The sequence below is a fragment of the Xenopus tropicalis genome, chromosome 5, assembly GCF_000004195.4.
Source record: "Xenopus tropicalis strain Nigerian chromosome 5, UCB_Xtro_10.0, whole genome shotgun sequence".
Lineage (NCBI taxonomy): Eukaryota > Metazoa > Chordata > Amphibia > Anura > Pipidae > Xenopus > Xenopus tropicalis.
In genome coordinates, this window is record NC_030681.2 from 66,473,215 (window position 1) to 66,497,422 (window position 24,208).

A 24,208-nucleotide genomic window follows, 5' to 3' on the forward strand; every position below is an offset into this window, starting at 1 on the left:
CCCCCCCTTATGCATTGCCCCTGTTTGGGGGCATTTGGTGGCCACGTCTTTATGTGCACCCATACATATGGGGTATCGTTTTATTCAGGGGAACTTGCAAATTGAGGTTTAGTAAGTTTTTGGTAGTTGCCATGGAGATTTTGGGGAGAAATCTAGGTTTTTATCTGGTTTTTCCTTGATTTCTGACCAAAATCTAGTGTTGTATCTGGTTTTTCCTTGATTTCTGACCAAAGCGCTGACTTCTGCAAGGGACTGCGGCCACAATTTTCCATGTAGAAAGAGAAGAGTGGTGTCTCTGAATAGCTGAAGGTGTGCACTTTTCGTAAATATATAGATTGTGGGGGTATCTCACAGGTAGGGGGGGTTATCACTGAAAAACTGCAGGTAGTGCACATAGAGCACAGCCCCCAAAATTTCAACTGAAATTGCCCTTATGCATTGCCCCTGTTTTGGGGCATTTGGTGGCCACGTCTTTATGTGCACCCATACATATGGGGTATCGTTTTATTCAGGGGAACTTGCAGATTGATGGTTAGTAAGTTTTTGGTAGTTGCCATGGAGATTTTGGGGAGAAATCTAGGTTTGTATCTAGTTTTTCCTTGATTTCTGACCAAAGCGCTGACTTCTGCAAGGGACTGCGGCCACAATTTTCCATGTAGAAAGAGAAGAGTGGTGTCTCTGAATAGCTGAAGGTTTGCACTTTTCGTAAATATATAGATTGTGGGGGTTATCTCACAGGTAGGGGGGGTTAACACTGAAAAACTGCAGGTAGTGCACATAGAGCGCAGCCCCCAAAATTTCAACTGAAATTGCCCTTATGCATTGCCCCTGTTTTGGGGCATTTGGTGGCCACGTCTTTATGTGCACCCATACATATGGGGTATCGTTTTATTCAGGGGAACTTGCAGATTGATGGTTAGTAAGTTTTTGGTAGTTGCCATGGAGATTTTGGGGAGAAATCTAGGTTTTTTATCTGGTTTTTCCTTGATTTCTGACCAAAATCTAGTGTTGTATCTGGTTTTTCCTTGATTTCTGACCAAAGCGCTGACTTCTGCAAGGGACTGCGGCCACAATTTTCCATGTAGAAAGAGAAGAGTGGTGTCTCTGAATAGCTGAAGGTGTGCACTTTTCGTAAATATATAGATTGTGGGGGTATCTCACAGGTAGGGGGGGTTATCACTGAAAAACTGCAGGTAGTGCACATAGAGCGCAGCCCCCAAAATTTCAACTGAAATTCCCCTTATGCATTGCCCCTGTTTTGGGGCATTTGGTGGCCACGTCTTTATGTGCACCCATACATATGGGGTATCGTTTTATTCAGGGGAACTTGCAGATTGATGGTTAGTAAGTTTTTGGTAGTTGCCATGGAGATTTTGGGGAGAAATCTAGGTTTGTATCTAGTTTTTCCTTGATTTCTGACCAAAGCGCTGACTTCTGCAAGGGACTGCGGCCACAATTTTCCATGTAGAAAGAGAAGAGTGGTGTCTCTGAATAGCTGAAGGTTTGCACTTTTCGTAAATATATAGATTGTGGGGGTTATCTCACAGGTAGGGGGGGTTAACACTGAAAAACTGCAGGTAGTGCACATAGAGCGCAGCCCCCAAAATTTCAACTGAAATTGCCCTTATGCATTGCCCCTGTTTTGGGGCATTTGGTGGCCACGTCTTTATGTGCACCCATACATATGGGGTATCGTTTTATTCAGGGGAACTTGCAGATTGATGGTTAGTAAGTTTTTGGTAGTTGCCATGGAGATTTTGGGGAGAAATCTAGGTTTTTTATCTGGTTTTTCCTTGATTTCTGACCAAAATCTAGTGTTGTATCTGGTTTTTCCTTGATTTCTGACCAAAGCGCTGACTTCTGCAAGGGACTGCGGCCACAATTTTCCATGTAGAAAGAGAAGAGTGGTGTCTCTGAATAGCTGAAGGTGTGCACTTTTCGTAAATATATAGATTGTGGGGGTATCTCACAGGTAGGGGGGGTTATCACTGAAAAACTGCAGGTAGTGCACATAGAGCGCAGCCCCCAAAATTTCAACTGAAATTCCCCTTATGCATTGCCCCTGTTTTGGGGCATTTGGTGGCCACGTCTTTATGTGCACCCATACATATGGGGTATCGTTTTATTCAGGGGAACTTGCAGATTGATGGTTAGTAAGTTTTTGGTAGTTGCCATGGAGATTTTGGGGAGAAATCTAGGTTTGTATCTGGTTTTTTCTTGATTTCTGACCAAAGCGCTAACTTCTGCAAGGGACTGCGGCCACAATTTTCCATGTAGAAAGAGGAGAGTGGCGTCTCTGAATAGCTGAAGGTGTGCACTTTTCAGAAATATATAGTTTGCGGGGGTTATTTCACAGGTAGGGGGGGTTAACACTGAAAAACTGCAGGTAGTGCACATAGAGCGCAGCCCCCAAAATTTCAACTGAAATTGCCCTTATGCATTGCCCCTGTTTTGGGGCATTTGGTGGCCACGTCTTTATGTGCACCCATACATATGGGGTATCGTTTTATTCAGGGGAACTTGCAGATTGATGGTTAGTAAGTTTTTGGTAGTTGCCATGGAGATTTTGGGGAGAAATCTAGGTTTGTATCTAGTTTTTCCTTGATTTCTGACCAAAGCGCTGACTTCTGCAAGGGACTGCGGCCACAATTTTCCATGTAGAAAGAGAAGAGTGGTGTCTCTGAATAGCTGAAGGTGTGCACTTTTCAGAAATATATAGTTTGTGGGGGTTATTTCACAGGTAGGGGGGGTTAACACTGAAAAACTGCAGGAAGTGCACATAGAGCGCAGCCCCCACATTTTTAGCTGTAATTGCCCTTGTGCATTGCCCCTGCTTTGGAGTGTTTGGTGCCCATGTCTTTATGTGCACCCATACATATGGGGCATCATTTTATTCAGGAGAAGTTTGTCTTTCAAATATGCCTTTGTTAGAAAATTTTTATGAGATTTTTTTTTGTCAAATCCACATTTGATCATGCGTCCAAGTTTACGTTTTAGAAAAAAAAAAAAATGTCATAAAAAGTTCCAAATTTCACAATGCACTGACAAAAGGTATTTGGCTTTTGAGTGAAAACTACATTGCACCTAGAAACCTGAAGGTCTGTAGTTTCTAAAGATACCAAACATGAGGGGATATTTTAGATTTACATATAAGTTATGCTGCATTAACTGTTACAAGCGCTTTTCTGCTTTGTTCTGGTGTGATATTGTACTAAGTATTGCCTTAGTTTGGGGGTTACTTCTGGACAGGAACTGTGGGGTACCACCACATATTTGGTATCGTTGGAATTGGGAGTATCAGGGCTTTTACAAACAATAAAAAAAAGTGAGTAAAATTAACTTTTCTATGGAAAAAAACCTCAAAATATACAGAAATTTTTCATAATTTTATTTTTTTTTTACATATTTCACCCAAAATACACATCATATCTCCAGAAAAGTTATAAAATTTGGTATGTATGTCGAAGCCCAATTAGTGACGAAAAAAACGATATATAATTTCCCTAGTTTCGTGGAGGTTTTCCTACCAAAAAACATTGTTAAAGTGAATGAGTACAAAATGCTTAAAAAACGTCTGGCACTGGGGGGAACCGAAATGACGAATTCGGCTGGCACTTAAAGGGTTAAATATAATAAAAAAACTATGTAAGCAAAATACATTTTTTTATAAAATGAATTACAGTTAAAATTACATGTTAAAATGTTTATAAATGGATCTATATTTGTTTAAAATAGAAAATTAAAAATGTAAATCGGATGCCTGCCTTGATTATGTAAAATAATACATGTAAATATTCTTCTAAGCTGTATTTCCTAATATCTAATCTATATAAGTAATGATTTTAATTCTCTGAATTCTCTGTTAATATTGTATAATACTATTTGGGTGTCTGGGTCCTGTTCTCCTTGACTTCTTGTCAGAGGATTATAAGGCAATAACTGGGCCATGGAATATGAAAAGAAGCCTCTGGGCAACACGCCTGAGAAAGAAAATGGCAATTTAGGCAATTCATAAACTGCAAACTCAGAAGCCATTAATAACTGAGCAGAGTTTTAGCTTTTACAGTCTTATCACTTTACCAAATGATATAAATTAACCACATGAATCAAAAAAGATTGGTCCATCTGTATGCTTGAAAAATGAGTCTCTAGACAAAAGAAAGAGTCTGCCAAGCATTCTGTTGCATCCCACTTGGAACCATGTTGCTCTGGAAAAAACTAATAGAGAAATTATTCCCCAAATGCATTGTCCATACGTTGACATAGTTTTGAAAGGTTTTATGGTCATAGCAAAATTAAAATATTATATGAAGATACCGAATGTAAACCACTGTGGATGTAGCCTGAAAACCCAGATCTTCAGCTCAGGGAAACATTGTTTACCAGAAAATAGACTATTGCAACTAATCATTTCTGGTTAAATAATGATTCTCATACTAGATTAAAGTAATAATTTTTGTACTTGTGTGGTTTATATTAAACAATCTGTTTGAGCCGAAAGAACTGAAAACACTTCATACATTACTGTCATCCCTTAAGCTTTCCCTTCAGTGAGAATTAGAGCTAGTGATTAGAACTGTCTAGTATATAAAACCTTGATTATTTTCAATAACCTGCAGTCAATATTAGAAACATTAAGGGGGTATTTATCAATGTTCACATTTTTTTCCATGATTAAAGTGCTAAAAATCGTGAATTTGAATACTGTTTTAGAAACACAAACTGTCAATATTTAATAAGCAAAAAAAGATATAAAAAGCTTGAAAGTAAAGCTTTGGCAACTCAAAAGCTTGTGACGTCATATAGAAGTCAATGGGAGCTGTCCTAGGCAAGTGGTGTCACTGCATAGTTTAGCCCCTTGGCTAGCACATCCTTTTCCAGCTGAGTAAGTACCCTGTCTTAACCCATGTATCCTTGGTGTTCTTGGATGTCTCATCTTTCTGCCTCCAGGTTAGTTCTTCTGTCCTTTTCCAACTGCTGCTTCATGGTGAACTTTCTTATTTGCCTGAATCATACCTTCTTACACCTGTCAGTTTCAGCTAACACCTAACTGAGTTCAATGGAACCATTGTGATTGGATGTCTGTGTCTAAACTACCATCAAGGGTTTAAAGGAGAAGGAAAGCCTTAGTCACTTGGGGGTGCCAAAATGTTACCTTGTACCCCGGGCTGGTGGCCCTTTTAAGACAGTTGGTGCGCTTGCGCAGTAGAGTGAAAAGCCGAACTTTAACAACAAAGTCGGCTTTTCACTTTACTGCGCATGCACCGGCCCAGAGATTTTGCTGGCAGAAGAAACAAGGAAGAAGGAAGTGCTCGCTACAAGTACCCCGGGCTGGTGCAGTTTTCTCCTAACAGGGGCACCGGCAGGGGAAAAGGTAAGCGATTAAAATTTTGGCACCCCCAAGTGATTTAGCCTTTCCTTCTCATTTAAATACCGGGGAATTCCCTATCAGTCATTTGAACTGAAGAAGCCACTCGGATGAGCGGTGAAACTATTTCAGTAAAATGTCTTGACTGACTGTTTTACAAAAACAGATCTCATGTTGTATAATTAGTAAATCTTATGAGGCAGTAAACCTAGTGTGTATAATTATCTGACTGTATAATAATCAAATTGACTTAACTCAAAGAAAAAATCTTACTTTTTAGAAGAAAAATCCATACTTAATTGATCTCTTGTAATACAATGTATTGTTGCTGTACTGGCCTTGGAGAGTGATACATTTATTAATAGATGTATTGTTTGATTATTAAATACAGCCTGGAAATTGTATAGTCTTTTAACCTTGGGCTCTTCCATCTGCTCAAAGACTTTTACAGAATAGAAAAATTGTAACATAAAGCAAAACATATTGCTGGGAACCAAGTACTTCTTAAAACAATGAAAGCAGTACGACAAAACAATGAAATCACAGCATGTGACTTTCAGGATCTAGCATTAAAGCAGCTGAAAAGTCAGTAACTATCAAGCATTTTTCAACAAACCATTTTGCTTCCAATTAATGCACACAATAAGTATGTGCACTCCTATGGGTTCATTTATCAAAACTTTTGAGTTTGTGAATTCGAGTTTGTTTTTCTGAAACAAATAAACTTGCATATTGAATTCTCGCTTATTTATTAATAAGGAAGACTTTAAATGAAAAACACCTTGACCTTTTTCGAGGACTGAGACTTTATTTTGGACTGAGACAACAGTACCATATAAAAAAAATTGCACGTGCATCGAAAAAATTACGGCAAAATTCACGCATCATTTTTTGATGCACAAGACTTTTTTTGTTACACAGCAAATATTTTCCACAGCAAATTTTTGTGCCCGTTTTGCAAAAAATCTGCCAATGTTAGGAATTCGCCGTGAATCCATGCCTGGCGAAAATTTTTCGCTCATCACTATATGCCAGATGTCATCTTTCAAGCATTCACACATTGGTTACATGTCTGAAGGCAAGATGATTGGTTGCGTTCTAAGGAGCAGATTTATTATGCTGTGTAAAAAAAAATGGCTAAAATTGCTACCCATTACCTGGCTTCACCACGTAATGTAAAATCGGAAAACTTCTCCATTTATTTTACACAGCTTTTTACAACTTTTTTTGGCAATTTAATTTTACATAGCATAATAAATAGGCCCTAAGTGTCCTCTTTAAAGAACATATTTCGGTTCACTAAACATCTGCCTACAGCTCTCATGTTTCATTTTCTTGTCAAATGAATTAAGTTTTACGTGGTGATTATAATGTAATATACTAGATGCTTTATGCTAGAACTAATACTACTAATAATCATAATACCAGTACAGAGATACACAACCTGCCTTACACCTTCACACAGAAGAAGAATAATAATATACCATAGGCCAATAACATCCATTGTTGTATATGGTATGTCTTCACCTTACCTAAGGGCAGATTTATTAAAGCACAATCGGTCCAAATCCGACTTTTTCGTACCTTGCATATTTTTGCTGATTTTTTTGCTAACTTTTTCATACTGTGTGTCAAAAAATACGCGACAAAATCGGATTGCCGCGCCGAATATGAAGTTTCGGATTCATTCAAGCTTCCGTATCGTAACTTTCCTTGGGCCAGGTTGGAGCTGCAGAGTACCATTGAGTCCTATGGGAGGCCTCCAAAATCATGCACAGAAGGATCAAAGTCGGAAAGGTTTTTTTGTGACTTTCGGATCACCAATACGATATTATTGTGACTATTCTGATTTTTTTTCGTAAGCATTTTTTACGTTATGTTAGCATTTATGATCATCAGAAATTATTGTATCTAATCCAAATTTTTCCCATTTCGGTATTTGAACTTGTGCTTTGATGAATGTGCCCCCTAGAGTTTCCTTTTCACTATCTATACCATATACTTTTGATGCCTTATTACACATGGAAGCCAATTTTTTAATTTTCTTTTCAAAACTCATTTGCAAAAAATTTTTGAATTTGTATTAAATCTTCTGAGCCAATAAATGTTTGTTCTTTTCACTAAAAAACTTATGTGTTGATTTAAATTATTTAACATTCAGGACCTTTTAGTGAATTTAACTTAAGTTTTTCTGCTCAATTTATTTTTTCTTGATTAAAAAATTATAGTAACCTAATGATAAAACTGAGGAATATTGGCCTGGAACATAATGTTTGTACTTGGATAGTGAACTGGCTGAAGGATTGATTACAAAGAGTGGTGGTAAATTTAACATTTTCTAATTGGACCACCATTGTTAGTGGAGTACCGCTAGTGGAGTACCTGTTCCAAGCAGGATTCTTCCAGGATTCTATATTATTCTAATTTTTTGTAATTGAGGTCAATAGTAGTCGTTTAAGCATTTCACTGCATATCATAATGTGTATGACTGTGTATATGACAAATAAAATTTGAATTTGAATTTAAATTTGTGTTGGGAGTATCCTTATTAAGAAGGATCTGGATATTTCTGTATGTATAAGTTATTGAATTACAGGCAGTGCCGTTCCATGGCTAGTAAAGCAAACAAAGTATTGTCTTGCATAAAAAAGGTGATTAACTCAAGGGATGAAAACATAATTTTGCCTATTTTATAGGTCCCTGGTAAGGCCTCACCTTGAGTATGCGGTGCAGTTTTCGGCTTTCGGACCTTAAGAAGGACATTAATGAGCTGGAGAGAGTCCAAAGGCATGCAACTAAATTGGTAAAGGGGATGGAAGGTTTAAACTATGATGTTGTTTTCTCTGGTAAAAAAGGAAATTGCGAGAGGACGTTTACTCTGTACAAGTACATTAGAGGGCATTATAGACAGATAGGGGGATGTTCTTTTTACCATAAAAATAATCAGTGCACCAGAGGCAACCCCTTTAGATTAGAGAAATGAAATGTTCATTTGAAGCAGTCAAGGGGGCTGATTTACTTACCCACGAACGGGTCGAATGGAGTCCGATTGCGTTTTTTTCGTAATGATCGGTATTTTGCGATTTTTTCGTATGTTTTGCGATTTTTTCGGATTCTTTACGAATTTTTCGTTACCAATACGATTTTTGCGTAAAAACGCGAGTTTTCCTATCCATTACGAAACTTGCGTAAAAAGTTGCGCATTTTTCGTAGCGTTAAAACTTACGCGAAAAGTTGCGCATTTTTCGTAGCGAAAAATTCATACAGAATCCGAAAAAATCGCAAAACATACGAAAAAGTCGCAAAATGTTCGTTTTCAAGTCGGAACTTTTCCAATTCGGGTCGGATTCGTGGGTTAGTAAATCAGCCCCAAGATGTTTTTTAGGCTGAGGGCATTGAGGTTGTGGAATGTCCTTTCATGTGAGGTTGTGATGGCAGCTTCTGTTAATGTTTTAGAGTGGTTTAGATGATTTCTTGAACAAACATAATATCCAAGGCTATTGTGATACTAAAATCTTCAACCAGTATTAATGGTGTTATATTTAGTTTATGTATGTATGTGAGGGTATAGATAGGTCATTATCTGTCTATGTGTGTGTACTGGGGTTCGCTTGGAAGGGCTGAACTTGGTGGACTTTTGTCTTTTTTCCAACTTAAATATGTAACTATGACATCAATGGCTACCATGTTTTAAAAGAAAAACTTGAATTGGACAATTTAGAAAAACAAACTCAAATTCATTAACCCCCTGCTATCCAGATCAAGCCTGCTACAACTATACCAATCAATTTTGCAGCCTTAACCACATACCATCTGCTGTGCTAAAGAAATTGTAATTGAGAATAGTAAATTTAAAGGTATGCATTTAGATCATCTAATAACACTGAAAATGGAAAAACTATAGAGGAGTTAACTGAATTTCCAATGAGCAACACATTTGGGTCACTTTTGTCTTCGGCGGAAATGCAAGAGGAAAGACATCACTTCCCTAGTATTATTTTACAGAGGAGTTTTGCAGATTTCTTACCATTGAACATTTGTGGTTTAATATTTAGCCAGGTTAAGTTAGATAACAGAAAGATTACAAACATATTGTTTTGCTGGCATTTGAAGCAGCGAACCCCATATATTACACTTAAAGTAGGCCTTTAGTATTCTTTTAAGGTGCAATTCCACAGTCTTTAAACGTTGAAACCTTTACTTTACAAAATTGTCATAAACAATTTGGGATGATTATGGGCTTTATCCAAAGTATACAGCATTTTGGGTGCATCATCTATATCTTATTCTATTTTTTGGGATTTATACTTGTTATTACATTCAGAAGGAACAGTACTTCCATTTTTATTGTTTTATTACATAATTTGTTATTATCATGCAAATTTTGACTTGTATCCACAAGTCAAAATATGCATGACAATAACAAATTTAGTATAAAGATTTATTTTCAATATTAGTGTCTTTGACCCATACCATATACCATGCAGGGCCGGATTTATAATAGCCCCAGCCTCTGGGTCTTTTTTTGGTCTGGTGCTTAGGGCAGCAGGGGACCAAAATACACAACTGATACATGTATTTTTTTAAAAAAAATAGCTTTTATTGTCCCTTGGTTGGTATGCCAACTAAGCACTTAGGTGGGCAATTGCTGTATTATGTTTGTGCTGTTGACTTAGCATGTATTTTTTACTACCCCGCAACTTAGAGGCAACATTGTTCTACACTGTTGAATATACTGTATATATTTGTGGACTGTATAGAGTTACGAAATTCATGTAAAATTCAGCAATGAAAAGAAGTTCATGTTCAGTCTGCAGTAATTTGAAGAATGTAACATACACAAATGAAGAATAATACACCAACTATCTAAATTGCTAAAAATTACAGTTTGCAGAATTTCTTTTTAGAAGTAAATACACTAAATAACTAAAATGTATAGTAACTATAATCTAATCACTAGAGTATAATCACAATCACAAAAAATGGCTGAAGTATGTGATAGTTTGGCAAGTAAAACCTGTACTTATTTGAAAGGAATTGTTTTCTACTGCTTCAGCTCAATCTAATTCAATTTGCCAGCTGCGTAGGGACAGAGTCACCAAAGAGTAAACTTTTTAAGCATGGATAACCATCCAATTATGCTTTAAAATCTGCAACCTGCTTATTACTGTACTTCATAATTGCTTCTGCAAATAAGACTCGTACAGACGACTTTTGCTTATAGCAATGTTAATGTGTTACTAAACATTTAATTATAGAGAGTAGTTAAACCATGCTGAATGGGCTTTAATCAGCAACTTTGTATTGCTTTGCTTAGGAAACCAGGTTAAAGAACATGGGACAATTAAAATGATCTGAAATGTGCAGCTGCAGATAATTTTCTGTTTACAAGTTTATATCCTGGTCTCACATAATGGGCCAGATCCAACTCAATGAGAAAAATGTTTGTCAGGATATAAATCTCAATAGAAGTGTACCGGAATTTGTGGTCATTGAATTTGTTTCATGAAATTGATTTTGACCCAGTAGTTAAGAAAAGAGGTAAAGGATATGTTAAATTATTTAAAGGGATTTTAGAAAATAGTACTTATGGAAAGAGGCATGCAAGCTTTTTAATCAACATTATTGTCCCTTGGTGAAACCTAGGGACAGATTTACTAATCTACGAATGCTCGAAGCCTTCATTCGAATGCTCTGAGCATAATTTTGCCGACTTTTTCGACGCTTGCGCAACTTTTTGGTACTTTTACGCGAAAAAATCGGAAAGGTTGTCCCGCTGTTTACAATCGTTCGGTACGAAATTTCGTGACTTTCGGATTGCCAATTTGATATTATCGTGACTAATACAATTTTTTTCGTAAGCATATTCGTGATATTTGCGATCTTCAGAAATTATCGTATCCAATCCGAATTTGTCCCATTCGGGATTTGAACTTGCGTTTTTCATGAATGTGTCCCCTAGTGTACAGCTTGCACCATAGATTGCAATTCTCTTGGAAGGTAGTTGCAACAGAAAACACTAAGGGGCACATTTACTAAAACTTAAAATTCGACTTAACTCATTTCCACAAATGTCTGACATTTACTAAAAATTCAGAACTGAAAATGTCTGGGTGGGAAAAAGTTGCATAAACTGCAACTTATTTCTAAATTGTTGCCCCAGAAACTCTAATTTTTTGAATTGTCACAGAAAAACAGCATCAAAAATCTTAAACCTCCAAAGTTTCGAAGCAAAAGAGAAGGATCTTTTAGGATAGGTACGGAACATTGACTGCCATTGACTTCTACATGATTTCTACAAGTTTTAGCTGGTGAATTGTCAGATTCCAATTTTTGCTGTTTGGATGCATAGTAAATCTAGGAAGAGTCGCAACTTTGTTTTTCCATGACTTTTAGTGCTAAAAATCCAAACCGGATGAAAAAAATCTGATGGTTAGTCAATTGCCCCTAAGATCCCATTTAAAGGAATGAGACCACTTCCATGAAATTTCTATAGACTATGGGGGCAATTTACTTCTCTAGGTGGGTTCATAATGGGAAGTGCTGGTAATAAAAAAGTACAAAATTGAGAGAACTACCACACTCAAATGGGAACTCAAAAGTGATTTATTTAAGCAAAATCTAAATATATATATATTTTTTTTTCTTTACTTTTGCTTTATTCCTACGGTTCTATGCCTTTAATGTTGAAAATTTTATACAACATTAGCAGAAAAAGTATCTAATATTTTTGTATCATCTAGTCAAAATGACAATAAGTGTTCTTGCCTTCAAAACAGTGTAAAGTTCATCTAACTTTGTGCCAAACATTTTAAAACACAGTACTAGAGGAGTTTTTACTTTTATGCATTTAGCCTTCGGAAGATCTTGGTACATATTGTATGTGGTGACAGTTTATATGGATAATCAACGAGTCATCTAAATTAGTAGCACACCGAAAATTACAAGCCTCAGAATAGGAGAAACAGAGCAAAAAATATAATTATGTACAGATCACAAGTTACTTTACTTGGACAGCCTTGGTCAGGCTCTATAGACAGTCGTGCAGTTGATTTATTAGTCTGGAGATTTTTCAGACCTCATAATTAACTGGGAAAAATACAATATCTTCCCTGTTGACCCAGATGTATCCTAACACATTTCCCCTTACTATGCTCCAATAGATACACAAACTCAAATACCTAGGAATACTGGTGCAAAAGTTCAAAAATAGCAACTCCACAAGCCTTCTTCAAAAGCAAAAAAATTTCTAAAATAGATAGCATTCAAGTTCTATTTATTTTTAACTTCAAAGCAACCTATGTTGCTAGAGCAAAGATTAAATCTCCAATCAGGAAGGGAGCCTTGGACATGTCAAAATTTTTACTACTTAACTTCCCAGTTATGTTACATTTCCTGGTCATGTGACCTGATCTATTTTAATCCCAAATTTTCTCTCTAGGCTACAATAATGGGATTAATAGAGTTAATTGATATATATACTCAATATAAACTGATTATCTGTACTTTTGTTCACTCTTACCTCATGTGTCACAATTGCTGAAATATGAGCACTGGCTTAAGAGTTAAAACCCTTTAAGCTCTGGTACAGGATGTCACTTTTACAACATTTTATGTTTAATTAAAAAACAAAGACATTGGAATCTTCTCTACTCAAGAAATATTGCTCTAGCGTTATTGAAAAGAAGCAAGCAATAGCCTAGTGAAAAGTGAGTTGCAAAATGCATTGCCTTTTCATGAAATGCCCTACCCTGCCAGGAAAGGGGCTAAGAATCTATAACACTGGAACAGTTGTACTTTTATGTTGGTGAGGTAGATTCTACATTTGCAGCCAAGGATATACAACTATATATAAGTCATTTACTAATGCAGACAACACAATAGCACCTTATATTTAGGTATACAGGGGTATTACTCTATGTTATAACACTTGTGTAAAACCTAGAGAAAGGAAATGTGCTAGGTTGCATTTTATTTCCTGAGCTGATACCATACAGTATATGAACAAAGCACAAGTTTTGCACACATGTTGCTATAAGATCTTATGAAGATCTTATGACAACGGAAATTACTTTTCTATATTTCAGTCATACGGTCCCCGGGGAAGTAACCTAGTTTGGGGACAATTACCTTTTCTACTGATTCATTTTGAGATATATCTTTATCTTACTTTGGATGGTACAGTTCTCTATATTTTCAAAGTTGTTACATATTGACATAAAATATGCTCTGAATGAATCAGACTTTTTTTTGGTTTAAAGTTTAATAAAATATTTAAGGGAACATATTTATATTATATAACTTTTTTTTTTACTATTATATTTCTAATTTTTTTGTGTTTTGACATAAACTACTTATAATGTCGTATAACTGTTAGCAGCAGTTTTTGACTGCAGAACCGGTGATCTCTATAGTTCATTATGCCATGTTATAGTTACTATGTATTCCATTGGTATCTGCTTTGATATTAAAGGGGAAATATACTCACCTTCGGCATGAACTCATACAGTTACGTTTATGTAAAAAAGGCGCATAAACATTTTTTTTAAACAGACATACCAGATTCCACATATTGAAAAAAATGTCTGTGCTCTTTGGGACCAGTTCCCCATTTTCCTTGGGCTCTGAGTGTAATGCAACCCGCCCTTCATCTTGTTCTATTGTGCAATGTTGGGTTCTGAGATCCCTCTGCTTTCTATCTGGCGCAGTGCACAGATTCTCTATAAAGCAAAGGGACTAGAAGTCTATTATAATATTCTTTAACCTTTCATTGTTAAAATGTACTATTTGGAGGAATGGCTTTACAAATAATAGTCTACTCTAGCAGACAAATAGTGGTTGTGTAATGTTAGAACCCTAAAATGCATCATGGTCAAATGCTTTATAGAACAAAATATATAGTATATATTATTATATATAATTACAAATCTCACACTGGTCATTTGATACATGTTTTAATTCCCATCTGACTTCAGCGGTAATACAGCGTTTGCAAAAGTTTATCCCTTAAAGCATTCAAGCAGTGGATTCAATTGGCAGTTGTGCAAAGTGCTCTTTCTCTGAAATGAAATAGCAAGTCATAAAATATTATACTAGCTATAACGCATAGCACAAATTTAGCTATGGTTAAATTTAATGATATAAAGGAGTTACCTATAATGTAATATAATGGTGAAAAACTTTTTTGAAGCAATATTTTTCATTTATATTTCCCTGTTACCATTCTAGGGGTAAGGGGGCAGAGACATTCTGGTATTGCCTAAATGATGAAAGTATACATAATTTTTTTGGAGACCAGTGCAGCTTTTTTGTGTTAAATGATCACAAAGCAACTGCTGCTATTGTTAGCATCTGAAGCCTCTCTAATTTGCCGCAGAGTGGAAACAATTCCTTCCTGACTCCAAGATGGCAATCGGACCAGTCCCTGGATCAACTTGTACTAAGAGCTATCTCCCATAACCCTGTATTCCCTCACTTCCATCCAGCCCCTTCTTAAAGGAGAATGCAAGTCAAAATTTAAAAAGCATACTGCCCAATAGTCCTCCTATTGTTTAGTAAAAACGCCACACTTTTGGCTCACCTAATCAAATATTTACTCAGTCACACTTACTTTACATTTTCTAGAACAGGCAGCCATCTCTAAAAAGGTTTTCTCCCTTCCTTTCCCTCCTTGCTTTATACTGCACATGTGTTTCATTCCCTCCCCCCCACCCTCTGGCAGATCTGCTTCTGATTGGCTGCTGGGCATGTGTAGCTCAGACCAGGAGACAGGATCAAGTTACACACATGCTCAGAGAATAGGAAGGCTGCCGCTGGCAGCCTACAGGAAGGACAGAGATATTTCAGTGATGTCACTGGAGTCTTCACACTGCTGTAGGCTGCCAGCACCATATCTCAGAGAAGCAAGCAGGGATCTGGGAATTTAGATATGCAGTAAGTACTTAAAAAGAATGCCTTTAGACTTACTTTTAATTTATATTAACCTTTCATTGTCCTTTAAAGCTATATAATGTATCAGCCAGCACAACTGATTCGGGGAGGGAATTCCACAACTTCACAGCTCGCACAGTAAAAAATCCTTTAAGAATATTTAAATGGAACCTCCCTTCTTCTAAATGGAGTGGGTGTCCTCGTGTCCGTTGGAAGGACCTACTGGTAAATAAAGCATTATAGAGGTTATTATATGATCCCCTTATATATTTATACATAGTTATCATGTCACCTCTTAAGCGCCTTTTCTCTAGTATAAACAGACCCAACTTGGCCAGTTTTTCTTCATAACTGAGACTTTCCATACCCTTTACCAGCTTAGTTGCCCTTCTCTGGACCCTCTCTAACTCAATAATGTCCCGTTTGAGCACTGGAGACCAAAACTGATCAGCATATTCTAGATGGGGCCTTACCAGTGCTCTGTAAAGGGGAAGAATAACCCCCTCCTCCCGTGAATCTATACCCCTTTTAATACAGCTCAAAACCTTGTTTGCCCTTGCAGCTGCTGCCTGGTATTGCTTCCTACAGCCAAGTTTATTATCTACAAGGACTCCAAGGTCCTTCTCCATTATGGATTTGCCTAGTGAAGTCCCATTAAGGGTATAAGTGGCTTGCATATTTTTACATCCCAGGTGCATGACCTTACATTTATCCACATTAAATCTAATCTTTCATTTAGCTGCCCAGATTGCCAGTTGGTCAAGATCCTGCTGCAAGAATGCCACATCCTGGATAGAATTGACTGGTCTGCAGAGTTTTGTGTCATCTGCAAACACTGATGCATTACTTATAATACCCTCCCCTAAGTCATTTATGAACAAGTTAAACAAAAGTGGACCCAGTACAGAACCCTGAGGGACCCCACTGAGAACCTTACTCCAAGTAGAGAATGTACCATTAACAACCACCCTCTGTACCCGATCCTGTACCCAGTTTTCTATCCATGTGCAAACGACTTCACTAAGACCAATAGACCTTAGTTTAGAAAGCAGTCGTTTGTGGGGAACGGTATCAAATGCTTTGGCAAAATCCAAATAGATTAAATCTACTGCATCCCTACTGTCCAGCTTCTTACCTACCTCATTATAAAAAGCAATTAAATTGACCTGTCCTTCATAAAGCCATGCTGATTACTGCTCATAATGCCATTCTCCAGTACATAATTTTGTATGTGATCCCTTAACAAGCCTTCAAATAACCTGCACACTACGGATGTCAAACTTACAGGCCTATAATTGTCAGGCTGAGATCTTACTCTCTTTTTAAATATAGGAATGACATTCACCTTCTTCCAATCCCTAGGTCCATACCTGATGAAAGAGAGTCTGAGAATATCAGAAACAAAGGCCACTGTAAATCTGCCCCTAGCTCTCTCAGTACCCGAGGGTGTATTTCATCTGGCCCAGGTGCCTTGTTCACATTTATCTTGTGTAACCCTTTAAGTGCCATATCCTGTGTCAACCACTGCATAGTTGGAGCTGAGGCAACAGTGCAGCTATTGGGTGGGACTTGGCCCTCTGGCTCCTCTACTGTATACACAGAAGAAAAGAACTGGTTTAGCACATCTGCCTTTTCTGTATCTGCTGTAACCATATTGTTACTATAACTCAATGGGGCCACACCCTCAACCTGCATCTTTTTACTATTAATATACTTAAAAAACGTTTTGGGGTTAGTCTTGGCCTCTGCCGCGATGCGCTCCTCATTTTCTATCTTTGCCTTCCAGATTGCTGTTTTACAACACTTGTTATAGTGTTTATATTCATTAAACGCAGCTACTGTCCCCTCTGACTTATATTTCTTAAAAGCTTTCCTAGACAAAGGAAAGGCAACGTTTTGGGCCTTATTGGCTCCTTTATCAAGTCTGTTGTTGTAAGCACAACAACAGTTGCTTATCTCTTTAAAGTGGGCTGTTACCATAGGAAAAGGAAATGTATTCATTATACTGTCTCACATAATTTATTTCCAGGTATCTTTTAAGTAGTTTTTTTTTAAAAACCAAAATGTCTAAAGGAATATGTAGAAGAGAATTTTAATCAAATTTTATATTTCTGGTATATTCATTGACTTGCATAAAAGATTGTAATTGATTCTCACATATTGGTCTGCTGTTCTGACCACCCTTGTGTTTCAACATCTAATGACCTGTTTTAGCCCATTAGAACTACTTGGTTTGTGCCTGAAGTTTTGATGCAGACCTCATTCTCATTAAAGTTGATCCATTAAAAAATGATTATTTGTTCCTCTTTTCAAAATGTTGGAAGGACATAGCCTTATAGAGGGTATGGCAATGTTTAAAATAATAAAAGAAAACATCAAACATCTGACAGATGTTACAAAAGCATCATTTGCAAAAAATCAAGCATTGTCTGTGATGTACCATGTTATTATTCATCTTTGCAGAAATTAGCTTTTGGATAAGGAGCAACATACAGGTTTTTTTTTTTCATTTACTTTACATCAATATTTAGAACAATTTTTTTTAATGTAGAAGAGGATTAATTTATTGTGTTAATTGCCTGTGCTAATTGTAATGAGAGTGACATGCTTATTTAGCCTAAAGCATTGCAATTGACCTCAATTACTGAAATGTTGTGTTTACTGGAAGTAAAATTGCTCTAAACAGCCTCCAGAATTACCTACCTTTGTCCCAGCATTCTCTCTGACCTGATTCCTCAGTCAGAAGGTGATCCTTTTTCTTTACTTCCTTGTGCAGAGTGAAGCCCCGCCCCCACTTCCTGTTCAGTTCTCTCTTCAATTTGACTACCTGTTGTCGAAGTGGAGAGCCTTCTGGGCATGCCTGGAGGCAGCAGGAGCCAGTCTGTGCATTAGCAGTTTTTTTTTTTTTTAATAAGAGACCTGAACAGGAAATGGGGGCGGGGCTTCACTCTGCACAAGGAAGCAAATAAAAACCTTCTGACTGAGGAACCAGGTCAGAGAGAATGCTGGGACAAAGGTAGGAAATTCTGGAGGCTGTTTAGAGTAATTTTACTGATAGAAAAAAAAAGGTTTACTTATTCTTTAAAGCCCTTCATATTACACTTTTAGCAAAGTAAGAAAGTGTTGACACTGGTTTTTGGCATATTACTACTTTGATTTATAGCAAATAGTATACTTTATATACATTTCTCACGTGAACACATGGAACTTTTAAAGAGAGATAACTGATCTACACACAGGGCATTCTAATATTTTATTTGCAAAAATGTGCAAGAGTGGCATTTAGGTTGCGTTATATTTACTTTGCGCTGTAAACGTATTACTATTTTTCTTTGATTAATCACAACTATATACATTTTTTTCTAGGAATGTCTTAGTCAACATTTGAAATTATACTGAAATTAATATGTGTTGTCATAATTTCCTTATTTGTATTTAATAAATAGTGACACCATGATGGGCAAAATGTATATGACTCTGAGGCATTGTAACATCAAAATGTGGTATTTGACATTATTAGGTCAGGAATTTAAATCACAGGAAAGGGCAACATACCTGTAGGTAAAGGCCAATATACAAAACATTACCACATCCATTAAGCATTGTGAGTTCTGTAACCATAAAAAAGCATGATGATATCATAGGTCAAGTGCTTTGTGTGCATGACACACAACTAAATCCCCATTGTTATATGGGAAACATAGCAGTTATAATAATTCATGAGTAAAGCACTAAAAACATCAGTATATAAAATACACAGTTAAATGTATCTTCATAATGTGAAATTATGCACCACCCCATGTTTGTAGCTTTAATGGGGGTCTTTACCCCTGCCAAAAATTGGCGTAAACTTACTAAGAGTTGTCATCTGAACAATTTTGCAATTTTGCATTTAATTTGTGTGGTTTCCTAGATATTAGCAGTTCTTTACAGTTTTAGACTGCTAATAGCAGACCGCAGTGTCAGTGAGCCTAACTATCTATGCACAGTCTTTATTTGGTTAACCCTGGTGTTGCTGACTTTCAGTTCTGCCAAAAAACTGGTATTAGCAGTCTAAGAATGCAAATATTTCAGAAATTGCTAAAAACGAAAAAGAAAATAAAAGGAACGTAAATTCCAAAAGTGCATATACAAGCACCCTGAGTAAGATTACATCAACTATTTTTATGGGGTTCAGATGCCCTTTTTATGTCTTTTATGTTACATTAAGGGAAAGTAGTCTTAGTTAGGGCAATCTCTTTTTGTTGTTAACTTGGTCTCAACACCATTGTGTGCTGAAACCTACTATATCCCGTAGTTTTAAAAAAGTCATAGCAACAATGACAGCTAGGAATGGTTCTGCTGCCTTAGTACTGGCTTTTACAAAATTAATAACAACTCCAAAGGACTGATACACTGTGTTTGTTGCAACCTAACCATTGTGTGTTGGGCATTAACTTCCTGGGTTATTGATTTTATCAAAATATACTGGTCTTTTGTCTGTGAGAAAAAAAGAAAGTTTTATTTACCTATTATCTATATTTAATATATATCTTGTTTTCATACTTCATTTTTCAAATGTCCTTTTGTTTTTGTTTTTTTTGCTAGGCATGTATCTTGGAGAGACAGATTTTTGACTTTCTTGGTTACCAGTGGGCACCAATCTTGGTAAATTTTATTCACATTATTGTTGTCATCTTTGGAATATTTGGAACTATCCAGTGTAGAACCCGGTACATAACAGCTGTAAGTACACAATTTTCTATTACATTAAAGCATTCTATTTAGTTAAAGCCAACCTGGTTTATGCAGAAAACAAATACGTCTGCAGTGTGCATGACTAATAAACTGTCATGCAGCATATTTATTTTATATATCCCTTATTTTAAAGAGGTAGTATATTAACAATTATTATTTTATAGAACATTCTATTCCTAGCAACATGTATCTGGTCCTCATTTTTTATTTTTTATCATTTTCTAATTATTTGCTTTTAAATAATAGTTGCTTACTTTGACAGCCAAAAAACTATTGCTCCCTGAGTCTGCTTTTTTATTATAGCTTTTTTTGATGATTTCTCTTCTCCTCATTCAGGCCCTCTGCTATTCATATTTTACTCTCTTATTCAAACCACTGCCTAATTTGTAAAATAAAATGGACCATAAAAACTGATGTTCCTAAAATAATTAAAAGGCTTACTACCCCTTCACAGGGATCAAGCTGGCGTCAGACCAGCTAGGAGGTGCTAGAACTGAACATCAACTTTGCATATTCTATCTCAGTAACTTTTTTAATTTGATGCTTTTGTTAAGTTCTGTTGGCATTTTCTGGTTTTCTGTATTTGTTTTGGATGCTATTTTGTCTTTTAAACACAATTTACATTTTGCCATTACTGAAAAGTGGATATTTGTTGATGTTAAGTAATGCCATATTTATATGGCATTCTTGAGACTGCATGGTAGAAACCCTGAATACTGATAGAAGACTTTCCTGTTTTGAAGACTTGCCTGTTACTAATTTACTAATGCCACAGATAAATGTACTAGAGCATGAAGTTGTGCTTATTCAGCATATGGGGGAAAATTCAAATCTGGTTCCAGTGGGCATAGCACCTATACTGCCCTTCCTAACTGTAAATGAGCCCTATTATTTTACATTGTACTATATACAGGATATTGTAGATGTATATACAAATTTCAACTAAAATTTGTAATGCTAACTTGCTAGTACAGTTTATATTTCAATTGACAGGAGCATAGTAAATGAAATTTACTTTTAGGAGTCTGATGCAAAAGAATTGTACAACATTGAGTGGCTAATGTAAAACGAAACCAATATCCCATTAACTTCTAAAATAATTCACTGTTATTTGCCATCTCTTTTGGCCATCATTTTTATAGATGTAGATGGTATTTATTTTTGTCAAACACTGCTTGCATGTTCAGAACATTAGCAAGCCATTTGGGTGCTATATATATATATTCTGGCTGTTATACAGAGAAGCGTAACTGGCAACATCACTAAATGTGTGCATATTTCATTACAAATTGAGCTATTTGGGAATTACTACTGTTACTGCATCATTATCATCATCATCATTATAATCTGAAGTTAACCTCCTTTTTTTATTCTTTGTTCCCTTCAAAAAATGTAGCTTAATATAACAACAAAAAGAACAAAACAGGCTTCAGGCTGGCCAAAATCAGAAAGCTGGTGAACTTCAAGATCATTTTTAAAGACATGTTTTAAAAATGTTGTTTCTGGCCAAAATGTATTCTGAAGCCCTAGTTCACCCTAGTTAAGTATTTGAGCCTATAATGTCATGATAAAATGTGAAAAAGGAATAAATTGTTCAAAGCTGCTACTAAATCTTACTTTTGCCTTAAAAACAAAATAGAAAAATAAAACATTTAAAATCTCTAAGTCAATTTCCTTATTGTTTCATAGATGCACTTGAATTGGCCAGGTCCAGCTTCAGCCTATGTAAAATAAATAGGACCTAACATAAAGCCTGTGGCATCAAGTCATGTTGTGAGCAAAGATCACCTCATGGCAACTGTCTCTTCTGAAATCGTTTTGATGTGTTTTACGAAAACATCTCTCCATCAAGTTAAAACAATTCACTACATGGTTAACATGTGATATTATAGTCTAGGAGTGACAGTGGAGGCATTGGCTTAAAATTGTTTAAAGGAATAAGGGGGAAAAAGGGGCAAACAAAGGAAGAAATCAAATAACATATGCTTCCCAGATTTGATCTTATGTAGAGAAATACAGATGAGCAACGTTTCCTATAAGCTGTGTGCTTGTGTTGGGCACAAAAAATGCATGGCATGATATCATGCACAAAATACACATAAGGAGTATGGTAAGCTTGAACAGAAGCTAAATATGCCAGGTTGATTGCCTTAACTCCCAAGAGAGCTAATTAAATATGCTCAACATATGCAAACTATTGACTGTGCAGATTTATGAAAGGTTGAGTGTTTTTTTTTTCTGCTTAACTTTGACAACAAATGGTGTTTTGTCCACAGGTCAGATTTTTTCACTAGGTCTGAAATGGAAAAACACATTATCAACTACCATCAATTAATTATTCAGCCCATTTGAAAAAAACATGAAAAAGTATTGACTTGTGCATGATAATCTCTTACAATGGACACCTAATAGAAATTTGTGGTTACTGCAACAAAGTAATGTTGTAAATAAAACATTTTGATGTAGTCCTGGACAACAGCTATTATTATCCATTGAAACTGTCCCCTTACGACAATCCCACTAATCTGTATTTTTTGGAGTGTGGGAGGAAACAAGAGTACTAAGGGGAAACCCACTCCTGGAGAATATGCAGAAAAGCCAATATGATACACTACTGATTTTAAAACAAGGAAATATTTAGAATACATTTTCGAGGTCCAGTAACCCATTTTAGCCATTCAGGTATTAGCTTTCAAATAGCAGTGCAGAAGAGACTATAAAATATCTGAACTTCATACAGAGACTTATTAGGAATAAAGCCACACATCTAAATGCCAAACACCTGTATCTTATTAGCATAAATTCTAGTCCTGCAGTTATAATGCTTATTTACAGTGTCTTCCACCCTGACTACCTGCCGCAGCTCCTAAATACAGATCCATGTGGAATATGTCTACATAGTTAGCCAGACTGCCCCTAAATTTAGTATTAATTCCTATGATTAAGAATCTACCAGCAAGATGGGTTTTTCTTATGCATAGTAATGCATAGTAACTTCACAATGATAAGGCTGAACTATTTTACATAGCCAAATATATATAAGGCAGTTATAGTGCTTTAGACAAAAGCATTTTTCAGAAGCATAGCTAAAACTATTCTGCATGTTTAGGCTGGTCGCACAGTCTTTGCTAGCACGGGCAACTAATCTCTCTAAAATGTGTTCCCACTGGCATATGGGTTGCTTCGGTTTTCCGAAGTTGCTTGAAGTTACCTCATGAGGAAACTTCGGGTGACTTTTGGAAAATCAAAGCAATGCGTATGCCATCCCACCAAAGATTCACATTCTTGCCGGTGGGAAGGAATTTTGGTGGATTAGTTGCCCGCAGTAGCAAAGATTTATCATGGGCAACCAATCTCCCCATGTGCCACCAGCCTTAAAGTAATATAAAAACACTTTCTTTGAGCAAAAATAGGGACTATGGACAAGTAATTGTGCATACAAGGCGGAGACAGTTTAGGCTAAGACAAGAATGGGGTTATAGAAGGTTTTTAGTTAGTGGGAGGTGATTTATGGGTCCTCCAAAACTGTCACAAGTGGCAATGGAATGCTTGCCTTTGGGGCCTATGTTTCAGTTACTTGGCTGACTGGTATTGATACAGACTCACTTATTGATACAGACTCACTGTGAAGTGATGACAATTGGCTTCATTTGCCTTCTTGACTACCTTGGAGTTGGGTGCTGGCATGTAAGGTAGCCTAAGAAGATGCATGGGTGTTATATTTGGAAAGCATTCTTCAAAGGGGTTCATTTGGGTATATAGATGTCAAATTGCAAATTAAACCTTTGATTTATTAGTTGCTATTAGTAATGAGTGAATCTGTCCTGAAAATTTTGCGAAATGCGGCAAGTTTTTCGACGTGCGCAGTTTTTTGTACACAAATGATATGTTATTTGCATAGTTATGCTCTTAACTGTGAATTAAAAACTGTAAAAACTGGACTTTGTTCTTTGTCTCTTGGAGTCTAAGGTAGGGGTAAGGGAAAGCAATGGTTGCTAAGGGTACAGTATTTTAGTAATCCTTCTAAAACCCTTGGCTCTGCCCATGTTAATATACCGTATTACTCAGGAATACCAGATGGTAACAATGGATATATTTTACTATCAAATGCCACAGTATGAATAAACTTTGAAAACATCTTTGATGCATGAAGATACCTATGGAACTTTTTGA

The 24,208-nt window shown here is 36.3% G+C and overlaps 1 protein-coding gene across 2 annotated transcripts in view; it reads left to right on the top strand.

The window, feature by feature from the left end:
- The window catches only part of nkain2 (Sodium/potassium transporting ATPase interacting 2), a 468,016-nt gene that overhangs the window by 150,522 nt on the left and 293,286 nt on the right, over positions 1-24,208 (top strand). For both annotated transcript variants that reach the window (XR_004222782.1, XM_031902662.1), the window contains exon 2: positions 19,886-20,023. Coding sequence is in view for 1 of the 2 variants with exons in the window: in XM_031902662.1 (XP_031758522.1) it covers positions 19,886-20,023 (138 nt within the window). In the remaining variant the exon portion in view is untranslated. The remainder of the gene's footprint in view (positions 1-19,885; positions 20,024-24,208) is intronic.